General features: G+C 38.4%; 1 protein-coding gene across 10 annotated transcripts in view; it reads right to left on the reverse strand.

Annotated features, from left to right (window-relative positions):
* The window catches only part of NAV3 (neuron navigator 3), a 497,733-nt gene that overhangs the window by 51,156 nt on the left and 433,607 nt on the right, over positions 1-12,970 (reverse strand). For 8 of the 10 annotated variants that reach the window (XM_031055561.1, XM_031055560.1, XM_031055563.1 and 5 more), the window contains 3 exons: positions 10,890-11,166; positions 8,090-8,795; positions 6,057-6,545 (listed from right to left, as the gene is read on the reverse strand). In XM_031055561.1, coding sequence (XP_030911421.1) covers positions 6,057-6,545; positions 8,090-8,795; positions 10,890-11,166 — 1,472 coding nt within the window. The remainder of the gene's footprint in view (positions 1-6,056; positions 6,546-8,089; positions 8,796-10,889; positions 11,167-12,970) is intronic. The other 2 variants (XM_031055565.1, XM_031055564.1) reach the window with 1 other exon arrangement.

Below are 12,970 nucleotides of genomic sequence, written 5' to 3' on the forward strand. Positions count from 1 at the left end.
GCTTATGATAAGGCAATAGATTTCCAAAAGAAATGAAGGTTGTGGCACCTGCCAGGAGGCAGCATGGCCTTGCCAGAAGCCAAATGACAGCTCTGCATGTAGAAATATGTCCTAAAGATTCAGACACTTGGCTTTCTGTTGTTGAGGGGCTCACACAGTAAGGTGATGGTGGGGACAATGAAAAGCGGCACCAGAGCAATGTTGTTCCATTTTCCTGCACACAAAATGTGCAGGAAAATACAAAATACATGGAAGGAGTTTTCCTCATTTAAGCCCCATCTGGAAGAGCACCCACTAGCCCTCCTTCCAAGTGTCATTTCAGCATTTCACCATAAAGTCTTGGTAAATTGGTCTCTGGTCGGTGTGGTTTGAACTAGTTATCATCAAGTAAGTATTGCAAAGTTCTCTCCCTTTAAAACATAGCTTAGTGTCACCATATGGATTAAACAGCAAAATGGCTTCTGAAAGCTTCTGTATTACATATCATAATCACACCTCTGAGAGCAGCGGTAATTTAGGACCCTTGCTACCCAAGAAATACCCTTATTAAAGGTGTTTCCTGTTGTGCTGTGGGTGATGGGAGTCCTACTGTCATGTATCCTTGATCCTAGCAGATAAAGGCAGTGAAAACACTGCTGGCATGGACAATGCATTACTATCAGGGGTTGGGCAAATGGAAGCAAACTACTTTTACCACCAGTAAATTTTAGAGACAATTTTACTAGTTAAATAAAGGGCCTTGTTCTGCATTTGAAGAAAGCAAATGGAAGGAGAAAATCAGCAGTATTTCAGCACAGGTCCGGTTATCATGGTCCATGTGGAATAATTCCATGGCCCATGTCAGACAGAGGACTGTATTTTCAGCATTTTGCTCCCAACATAACTAACAGGACCTAGAATGGCTGGCAAAAAGAAAACATAACTTTGAATGAATGATTCACTTTTTTTTTTCCTTCACAGAGAAAAATGCGGCCTTGATGTTCCTTCATTTACCTTTATGCACCTCTAAATTTCAAGATGAATAAACATGATCAAAACACCAGTTTCTTATGCAAACACTTAAAAGTGCAAACGAACAATGTATTTTCCAATATTACTTTGACTTGGAGATATATTTATTTAAAAGTAATCTATAGCACATTATCTAAAAATAAGGGGGTCAGTTCTCCTTTAAACCAACCCACAAGCCAAAAGGCATGCCAGTCATATAAGTAGGTTAAGAGTGACCATAGGATTTTCCAAAAATCTTTTGAATTCAGATGATCAAATGAAACAGGGATGAATATTCCTCAACATAAACATGGAATTATTGCAACTGCATTGAAGTGAGTGTAGCAAAAGCTCATTGTGTGTTTTTAAAATAATAACACTTACAAAGATGCTCCTAGATTTTAGACAATTATATGAAACCATTAAGCATAGTTTCATGTAACTATTACTTCAGACTAATAACTGCCCCTATCTTTTCAATATCTGAAATCATTCATCCACCAAAAGCTGGGTTCATTGCTTCCACAGAAACTGGACTTTTGGTAAATAGAACTTAATTTACCTCACATCTCTGGAGTTGATAATGATAATAAGGACAGTCCTTTCCTGAAAGAAGCAATGCATACATGGACAAAGAGCAATATAAAGTGAGGATGAGAATATAATAATATTCCTGATATTTTCCTTTGCTATGTAAAGTGGAAAACGCAATCTTGCAAAAACATGAAGACATAGGCTGAAGTTATCAAGCCCACTGTATCTCATTCTCTTTTGTTTATTTTACACTGCTGAAACTGACTATAACTTCTATGAGGGAAATTACAGGAAGCCTTACATTCCCCATTTTCCTACCTGCCCTTGGTGATGAGGTTATCTTGGGAAAGGCCATAATAGCATATCCTTGAGCTACATCTAACTCTTTCAGAGCTGCTAAGGAATAAAACAAATTATTCCAAGCTAAGAAACAACTAGGGAGCTCCATGACAGGCTGGGCCAAGCTGATATGGGTCTTACAAATTAGTTTCTACAAAGGCTAGGCATATAAGAAAATCTGATATGTGATGCACTGTTTCACACCTTAAAACCACAACTACTGATTATGATAATTTCAAATAACTGGAAGTCTTGGAGGGCTTAAGTGGATTTCAGTGCACTTTCATAGCACTCAAAACTACACATTATTTTAAAGCAAACTAGAGAAAGCCAGTCATGTAAGTAAAAAACCACTTCCACTCAGCTAATCTTAAAATGCAGTTATTACTGCTGATCAGACCACTGTTTATTTCTATATTTCTGCATTTTTATGCCTTCCTTGCTGTGTCCTTCAGATTAAGCAGAAGAAAGTTATAAATTTGCAATGCTCAAAAGCAATTAAGGGTTTGAAAGAACTACTGGTGATGTGTCCACTTGGAAAATTTTACAACTAAAGCAGTAATATTTTCAATAAACCCCAGAAGATGGTTTTATTTTAAAGTATAAGTACCTGCATGATCATTTTAATCCCTCTGAATTCCTGTAAGGTACAAGTGTCCTCCCATATAGGGAGCTACACTGCTACGACAGTAGAATTAGACTTTTCTGAAGACTGCTAGTGCAAAACCATCAAAAGGCCTAAGAGAGATGCAAAATAATTTCCTTCTGAAAAAAAATATTTTGCTTGCTTTTACTGAGTCTGTTTTCTGGTTGTTACAATGCAACACAATCTCATTGAACGATACAGAATTTGGCTAGACTAAACTGTGACACTGCACTCCAGGAGCTCTCAGGGAGCTCTTTGTTGATGCTGAACCATCACTCAGTGGGCAGCCTGAAAACTGTGGGCAAAGTCTGAGCATCCCTGGAGGGACAGGAGGGCAAAAATAGCAGACACCTTGCAGATTTGCTGTCTCCATGAAAGGTGACCTTTTTTTGGAGGCAGTGAAGGGCTATTTTCCTTCAAAGAAAATGTAGATGTACCCTGAGATTTTGTCCTCATTTTTTGTGTTCTTTCCAGCTGTTCCTTCCTAAAACTGGATGTCCCAAAGTCTCAAGTATAATGGGATATCTACTTTCTAAAACTTATATGTAACATTTTCATTCTCAAAATGCTTTTTCCCAGCATGGCACTACAGCTCTGTACACATGTACTGCAAGATAGCCTCACTATTTTTCATTTTGTATCTATGCAAATATATCCTGCCCTGTATATCCCTTCAGACTAATCAGCCTTTGGTCACTCATATTCAGTAACTCCTTACCAACTAGCACTTTTCCCCCCTATTTTCTTATGAGAGTGTTATTAGGAATAGCACTTAAAGCTTTAGTAAATTCAGGATTTTTATTGCATTTACTATTTTTCTGCCATTCAGAGAGTATATTTTCCTGCAAATGAATTAAATTAGCCTTTATTATTTAAAAGGCTGTTAATGACTAATCTCATGTTATTTGTTACTTAACCTATTTTGTTTAATGTTTTCTGTATTTTTCCAGGCAAACTGGCCCTCCCATAATGTCCTTGCTCTCCATCCCTGCTCTCCTCCTCCCTCTTTCCTCAGCAGAGAGCCTTTGAAAACTTTTCTCCAATTCTAATGACTGCAGGGTTTCAGGCTCTGTCTGAAGCAGGGAAATAAAAAGTTCATCAGGACCAGTAAACTGAAGATAACTTCAACCTTTTCATTTCCTCTTAGTATGCTTTCCATTACTGATACTTATCCACCAAATTACAGCTAATGCTTCAATGAAATAAATCTGATTTTTTTATATCATCTATCATTAGCTATCTCCTCTCTTTCAGTTTTTTCCTGCATTTTCTCTGCACAGACTTTATGTTGTTTGCTAGTTGTACCTCATGGTGCACTTTGGGCTTTCTGATTTTGTCCCTACATTATATTAGTACATTTGATTGTAAGGACTGCTGATTCAGCCTTTTGCAAGCTCTAGGGTGACTGAATAAAAAGAAAAAACCTCCTTGCAGATAATTTTTTATGTTATGCCATGCTATAATTGGTATAATGAAAGGCATTTCAAATATGAGATTACAAAGAAAAAAGGACATAATGTGCTGCCAAGCATATCTGTCTCCAACATTGCAAATCAATGCTTTTGTTGTGAAAAAATACTTTGCTACAAGTAAGTTTTCATGTATAAAAGAGTTTAGAAACTCAGCACTTGTATCAGACCTTTCAGAAAAATCGAACTGCAAAAACCCTGTTGGGGCTATAATTCAAGAAATGACACCATTTACTCTAGGTACATATATTTGTTTTGAGGCCAGATCAACATGAACAATGGCTCTCACTGGACTCAATCATAATATTCCCATATGGACTAATCTGATACTTAAAAATATTGCCAACGGCAAAGTATTTGGAACCACTGAAATTAAGTCACTGAACAAATACATAAAGTATTAGCAGTGGGGGTTGCTCAGAAACTTCTGCCAAGCCATTAATTTTTGAAACGTGATTTTTAAGATCCTGTGTATCGATATAATTTCTGGCATGAATTCATACTGGTCCACATCATTCTACTGACCTCATCATCTATATATGTGGCAGTGAAGGATTTTGTAAGCTTAGTATTAATAACTGACCTTTTAAGAAATATTGTCACATTCAGTTCATAGAACACAAATTCAAATACCTATTTAAAAATTAAAGGCAAAGTGCAAACTACAAATTGCTAGTGTATCAGTGTATTTATAACTACTATATTGTCAACAATACTACATATTGTTAGTGTATGTTATTTGGTACATATATATGTTTTATAATTATTAAAATAATATATTAGTATATAATTGTAATTATATACTAATATATAATTTGTACATTAGTAAGAGGTGTGATTTTTAGCTGATATAGTAATACTTATGAATGCAACATAAGAAAATGAAATCTATGAAAAGTTTCCATCTAGATTTCCCAAGGTTTTGATTATGAGGTTTTTTTAAATGCTGGCTTACTGAAAGTGAATTTCTTCTATGCAAAGAATGTGTATTGAGCAATCTCTGAGTTTATATAATAAAGGGAGAAAAAACTCTACATTGTATGTTAAAGGTCTTTTCTCCTTAAAATATTTGGGATGTTAAAAAATTAATTAAGTTTAAAATATTTTTGACTGATTCAGAAAAATTTCATTTTTTTAATCAAAGGCTAATGAAATATTTAATATTGATTTTATAGTACCCATGTGAGATAAGAGTTTCACTGTCAAATCCTCAAAATTTTCATGGGAAATGAAAGTTACTTAGTTCCTAGAAAAAATTATTTTATTTTCTCTCCTGCCAAAGCCAAATAGGTGTTTAAAAAATTTTTTAAAAAAGGAAAAAAAAAAAACCAACAAAAAAAAAATCTTGGTTCAACTGTGCCAGGCTGGTCGCACCTTTTATAATGTAACTTAAATGGTAAAATGTCTGCATATCAAAAAATTATTTAATAGAGCAAACAGAAAAACATTTTCTTGCATTTCTTTGTCTGTTCTGGGCACTTGCCAGGACTGATCATATAACAAGAATCTCATCTTGTAAACTGTCTCCCTGCCAGCGAAGCTGCACTTCAGTAAGGATCTGTGTAATGATTACCACGTAAGAAGAAACTTGTCAAGACTGAGTATTTTAAGGCAAGACTGGTCAGCTGAAGATCAGGACACACCAGCTCTGCCTGTGCTTTCAGCTAATGGGAAGAGAAAAGCAGGGGTCCCCCAGCTGGAGGTTTGCTTGCTTTGGAACTGCCAAATGCTGGCACAGCAGATGGATCCTGCTGCAGGAATCATTATGTGCCTCTTGGCTGTTTACACTTGCTTTTAGTTAGACAATTTCCTGCCTTTTCTCTCATTGTCTCCAGAACAAGGGAACCCCCAAAAAATTCTCAAGGTAAAAAAAGTGCTTGTAAAACCTTAAAAGGCAGTTGATTCCACATTACAATGCCTTTCAGCTCTCTTTTCTTCCTTCCTTTTATTACATAAAGGACGAAGTTGCTAATTAAACAGCGTCCCTTTAGCAAAAAAGGCGGAGGGTTTATTTTTTTGGCTCCTGTCCTTTTGCCTCTCACTTATTTTGTGGTTACTATATCTATAGGCAAGCTCACCTTTCCGAAAGAGTAGATCTGACGCTTCCAGTCCTCATGAGCAGGCTCTGAACCTCCTGAGTGCTTGTTGTCAGTCCAGAGAGAGAGCCATGATGGCTAAGAGGGAGGTCAATAGACTCGGAACTGGTGTGAAGGCTAGTCATGGACTGGTAACTTGGTGTGTCCTTACTGCCCGCTGAAGAGCTGCTCAGGTTTGCAGCCCACACAAGACCACCTGATGTGAAAGAGTGCACTGAGGCAGGACTGGAAGCCAGGGAGTGACTTAAGCTTACAACATCTGCATTTAAGTCCGAAGGTTTACTGAAGAGGGGGCTGCTGCTACCACTTTGCCCACCTGCACTGCCCATGCTGCCTGTGCCCGAGGATGGCGATTCCAGGCTGCCTTGCCGTGCCAATGTGGTACTAGGGCTGGGCATTGCCGATGTGGGTTTCACACCTTCAGTACTGGGTGCAGAGGCAGCTTTACCACTTGCCTTGGCACCAAACAACCTAAATGTAAAACAAATAGCTTTAGAGAAACTGATAGCCGCATTAAACATTCATGGCGCAACATCCCAAGAGCCAAACTACACATTTTTAATTACTGCTACGAAAATCACGCCTACCTAGTTGATCAATCACAGCACAAATTTAAATTCACTTAACCATATCACAGTAATTGTGGTTTGTTTCTTTAGTAATCGCTCTTACTCACTCCTATTCAGATGTGCTCTTTGCACAGACCCTCCCAGAGAGAGGTAAAATAATCACATTTTTGTCTTCTTAGTTCATAAACAGATTACACTTTCACCCAAATTCAGTAATTATGCATTCCCAAGTCATTAGTTTTTAAACTCCTCACCTCTCAAATCTGCTTAAATGATTGCAACAAACACTTGCAAAATCCTAACGCCTTCATAGTTTAATAAACATCTAGTATTTGTGCAAAATTCCCCTCTTGTTGTTTTTTTGCACAGATGGTCATGTGGTCATCAGTCATGTAGTAACCACTCAGAATAAACTGCACCATGGCTAAATGGGCTCAGTTTGTGAGGGCAGGAATGATAAAATTGTATGTCACATAATATCTTCCAGCAATTCTAGATATGAAAATTCTATAGTGATGATGAAAAAATAGACTTCTAGTCCTCTAAAATTTGAACTAAAAGGTCATGCAATGTTTTAATGTATTTCTGGAAATATTTTAAGCTGCAGTTAATGTACAGCTTATAAATTAAAAGTAAAAAAATGCAAAAGTTATCATGATGTAAAGTAAGCATGTCTAGCAAGATAAGAACCCCTTTTACATTTTACCAAGCCCAGAAAACTAAGCTGCAGCTCCCCAGCTGCCTGGAGATGATGTTTTGGTAACCAAGCACAAGAGGGCACTATTGGCTTTTTCTCCAGCAGTGAAAGTGTTCCATCCCAATTCACGGAGCACTCATCCAGATTTATACTTCCAGAAATGTTACAATAGAGCATTTACAATTGAAATTTAGCCTTGCCAATGCTTGTGTCAAAAAATGGAACGAAGCTGCTAAGATAATGAAGTGTTTGTAGATGGAGCTGCCAACAACAGGAAAGCAAATCTAACTCTATAATTTAAAGAGCTCTTCAGTTCTCCATCCAGAATGTGGCAATGCCTGTTCCATTAAGAGAATGTGCCTGAACACAGGGTCCTTCTTTCCTTTGGGAGTTTACTGCAGTATTGAGAAGAAACTGCACATGTGGCTGAACTCAGAATCATAGAACATCTTGTGTAGGAAGGGGCCCATAAGGATCAGTGATTCCACCTTCTAAACTTCGAACTATGGTTATGGGGATGTACCTAAAATGCTTAACCTCAGGGAGCAGCCATTTCAGGTCTGGGAAGGTCTTCAAATCTCAAAGAAATCATTGTGTTGTATGAAAAAAATACTGCCCTTTTATTTTCCTGTACTTGACTTGTTTGTGGCAAAATATTCCCTGAAAAGGCTTTTTGCACAGTACTTCAACATACTGAAAATCTCTGCTTTATATATTGCAACTTCAGGGAATCATAGAAATGCACTAACCTTCGAAACGTGGGGGAAGCAATATCTGGGTATTTGGATCCTGGCTGTCTAAGTCCTGGTGTGCCAGAGGCGCTTGCCGAAGTTGGGCTGGACTTAGGGGAGCTGGACAGTGAGACGCTTTCAGAATCTGACACAGCCACTTTCTCTTTTTCCTTGTCCGTCTGGTTGATGGTGACAGGGCTGGACCTCCCGGACCCGATCTTGCTCGGCTCTCGCAGTTTGGTGGCAGCAGCACCCGCAGACTTGCTGCTCACGTTGGAGTCGATGCTGCTGGTGCTGGAGCGGTGGCCACCGCGGCCGGGGATCCCGCTGCCGCTGGATTTCGAGGGGCGAGGCAGACTCCGGTACTGCAGAGTTGTCTTTGAGCTCACATGCAGGACGCCGTCGTCCTGGTTTTGGGAACCGTCTAAGCTCGTCTTCCTCCCTGCGTTGGATTTCCCACTGATGGCTGAGGATTTTGGCATTTTTCCTAGCGTTGCTGATCCGCTTGTGATCGTTGCTCCGCTTGTGGTGATTATGGTAGAAGAACCCAACCCAGACTTCTTGAATCCAAATGACCCTGTAGCAGTTGATCTGCCAATGCCAGAGGGAGGCTTTTTCCCTTCATCACCACTGCTTTTCCCTGCATCTGATGGAGATCTCTGTATGGAGGCTCCTTTCAGTGGAGTTTTCACTTTTTCCGAAGCTTTTGCATCATCGGTTTTTCCTAAGTAAAAGAATATTTGAAAAGGTCACTTGTGTTTAAGCTGCAATGTCTAAATATCTAATTTCAACACTGTATGATTACACTTTCAAAATGAAAAATACACAAATAGAATTCCCCTAAGGGAACAGACCAGTTTGGTCTTTAGTCTCCCATCAGCTATCTGTAGGACACATTACAGGTAAGCTTTAAGTATTAAAAGCTTGAAATTCCCGTGAGAACTTCCACTTTCATAGATAGGTGGAAAATGTAGTTGTAGAAAATTATCTTGAATGAACCATAAGGAATCTTGACTGATTTTTTTTCTGTTAACAGTACTTCTATATGAAGGAAATAATACTTGAAAATAAAACGTTACATGTAATAAACATCTCCTGAAGTATGATATCAATGATGTGTGTAGAAATTAGTGGTACTTATAGAGTCCTTTAGTTTTCACTGATTACATCTTTTTAGCATATGACTAAGTTTGTTCTGGTTAGTTACACAAAATTATCAGGGAGAGATTATGTTTTGGAATGAATCGTCTTGATCTGTAACAATATCAATTACACAAGTTAATTAGTCTTTGTTGTATCCTTGATGACTTCTCAAGATTTTTGATTTTTTTGCAAGGTTTTCTTCAGTCCTGTCTGGGCTTGTGACTATATAACATGTATTTATACTTTTCTTCCATATTTCCTAAAACTTTATTGTTACATGCAGAAAGGTCAAAGTAAGATGTTCTGCTTTACCAGAAAGTATCCTCTTCCTGTTTCACAAAGAGATAAAAATTGCCATTTCAATTCTAATTTATCTCTAAGCATCTACTGTATACCACTAATAACTCCTAAAACATACCAAAGTTTTTAATTTACTCTTGAAGTAATTATGGAAGCTTTGGAGGTGGATGACCTAATTCCTCTTAAGAAACTAAAATGTAATAAAGAGTGACACCTGCAAAGTACAACTAACTCCACTCATGTTTTTATCCAGCTCACACTTTATGCTACACAAACAGATGCACATGCCATGATACAGATCAGACTCCGACCCAGCAAACGTACAGCTCATTAGTAGCTAAGGCCTCAATTCTGCGTTTCACAGTGGCTGCCTGATCACCTTGAGCAAAACAGATCTAGAAAGCCTGGCTTGGTGTTCAGCAAACCTTTAAGTATCTCCATTTTTAATTGCTACTAGAGGGATATAATTTCTGTATCCATATGATCACCATGGCAGTGCTCCTCAGGGATCTCTCAGACCAGAGACTGATCAATCTTTAGCAGTTCCAAATTGCAAAGAAACAAAAGGGGTTCACAAAGGGCAGGAACTTATTCTGAGGAGATCTTTGTTAGTTGCCCTTACCACTAGGGGTTGAAGCATGCACTGTTGTCTCAGGACATGAAAAAGCACCAGAAAATGTTCTACTGAGAATACACATTTCCTTAGTAAAATGATGGATTAGGATTAGATGCTTTTAATAATTATCTCTTTCATCAGCTTTGTATTTTTTCCTTCAAAACTAGATTGCAGAAGTGGTTACTACTTCTGAGAGGCTTTCCAAAATTAGGCAGGAGGGCATTTAGCACTGAAAGTGCGTAAAAAGACTTTTTGTTTTACCATTTTTTATCACTTAACAGTGGCCTGTAGAACATTCATAGTATGTGGAATGGGATAATTCAGCTTTAGTTCAGAAATAACTAAAAATATCATTTGGAGTCCCTGCCCTTGAATATTAAATCTTTTTGATTCAGCTTCTAGTATTTGGCCATTTCTATCCATATGATGAATTATCAAAGGTAAATTTTCTAGAGAATAAGGATAAGGCACAGATGAGTCCAAAAATACTTCTAAGAATTAGCAGGCATTGACATACACAGATGACAGCACAACAAAATGCAATCACAATTTTTGTTATGGATGCACCCATGTGTACTTAAGAAATTATTATTATACATGTAGCAAACTAACAGAAATGAAAATGTTATTTTAATATTAAAATCTGAGCTTGCAGCCATTTATGGGAGAAGCAAACAATATGCATATAATATGTACACATCTATAACATCCATCAATTATTTTAAGACCACTGTAATCTGAACTACAGAAGTTTCCTACCTGGGGTCTTGAGTGCACTTGTTCCTGCTTTGTGCCTGGACTGAGTTGTTCCTACTTGTGCAGTCATGCCTCTCCTCCAAGATCCAGTCTGTGATACAGACAGAGATGTTTTCTGCCCCCCCTTCTCTGACTCTTCAGACAGCCCCGAGGGAAGGCCTTTCCACTTGCCACTGCTGTCTACGCTGCTGTCAAAGTCTTCCTCTGGCTTCTTCAGCTCTTCAGTGCTGCCCCAAGTTTCACTGTCTGTAACTGAGCGCTTCTCTGAGTCTGTCTTCAGCTACAAGAGATTCGTGTGAGAAATGGTCAATCCCAGCATCTCTGTTATTTGCTGATTTCTTAAATCATAGTAGGGGAGGAGAATTTGACCTATTTGCAGCAAGGGCCACAGAAAATTTCCTTCTAAAACATTAGTATACTGATTTCAAAAGTTTAAAAACATACAAAATATAGCCATTTGGGGATGACCTTTCTCTTTTATTTGGAAAATATTTAATCCCTTTCCTTTATAGATAAACTATTATAAAGTGGTGATACCCTATTGTTCCTCAATTCAGTCTGAATTTCAGAAGTGAATCACTGTGCCGAGAGGTTTAACTAAAAACTTGGGTAAGCAAATTCCTGAATATACTACTAAAATCACCTCAGTCTGGCTTCTTGCCTTTTCTTACCCAAGACTTCCAGTGACTGGATTAGGAATATTTCTCCAGCAGAACAGAGTATGCTCTGCCACCAGTGAGCAAAGATAGCATCTTCCCCAAAAATATTTGTACTACAGCTGATGGCTTTTCTACTGGCCTGTCTCCACAGAAATGAATTCTGTCCAACAAGAAACTCTCTCTAGCTATATCAGCCAACAGAGCAGAAGAGAGGCTTATGCCAGCACTACTCATCCGTGGTGTGAAGGCAACCAGCTGGGCTCATGCTCCCTCTGAAACTCAGACCCACGTGGAGGATACATCAGTGAGGACCTAAATCCCCTGTGGCATCTGCTTTCCCTGAGGCATGCTGATAAGGGAGTGCTGAAGGAGCAGCCCAACAAGTCAATGTAGAAGCTGTGAAAATGGCTTAAATAGAAACAGAGATTGACCCTACCCTCTGTGTTTGACAAGACCGGTGTTCTTTGTGCTGACAGGCTGTTCAGGGTAACCCTTCCTTCTATGTTTTTCTGCAGCCTCCTGACCTCAGTCTGAAGCCTTATTTGCGCATCACCTCTCTCACCAATCCTGTCTGCCTCTGCCCCTCTTTAAACAGCAAAAATATGGTGCTGCTCTCAGGTATCACCAGCCTAAGAGGGGCTGCGAAATGGATCTCATTGAGGGACAGGCTATTTATTATCCTGGGCTGTCACAGCTCCTTCACCACAGAGACCCCTCTGTGGCTTTGTCCTAGGCACTGCTGCTATAAGGAGGATTAATACTGATTACGCGACAGACAGAATAATCAGTTCCTGTTTACATATTTGTCAGCTGAGGTATACAAAAGGCAAAAGCTCTCTAGATTTCCATAATTACATATGTGCTTTGGACGTGCTAGCACAGCCTATGGGTAAGGATTAACAAGAAAAAAGCCCAAGTAAATATCTACAAAAATATTGCAGGGTCCTTCAAAAGCAAGTTTTCATTGAAGTTATTGTTACAACATGTGGAACATGTAACAACATGCTTACAGACATTTTATCATAAATGAATGTAAATGTATAGTCATACATTTTTAAAGCAAACTGCTTAATTTAAAAAAAAGAGTAGTACAATACTTTCTAAAAGCCTCTCTTCACCATTATAATTCTTGTAATAAGAAAACAACAACAAAATATGTAATTTCTGTCTCAGTCTATAGCCAGACTTTACTGCTCCAGTCACTTAGAAAGACCGAAAAAGGGATCTCTGTGTTGCAGTATATCAAAGACCTGAAAAAAAGCTGTCAAAATGAGTATTCTGTTCATCTCAGCTTCTGACTGAGATTGCCAGTTAGCTTGGAATACAATGAGTTCTGCTTAATGTGCCTGGTAAAGGCATACCTGATAAAGGTATTTTCCTATTTTTCATAATATAAACAAACTCTGGAATGAAACCAAAATTTGA

The sequence above is a fragment of the Geospiza fortis genome, unplaced genomic scaffold (assembly GCF_000277835.1).
Source record: "Geospiza fortis unplaced genomic scaffold, GeoFor_1.0 scaffold166, whole genome shotgun sequence".
NCBI classification, from domain to species: domain Eukaryota; kingdom Metazoa; phylum Chordata; class Aves; order Passeriformes; family Thraupidae; genus Geospiza; species Geospiza fortis.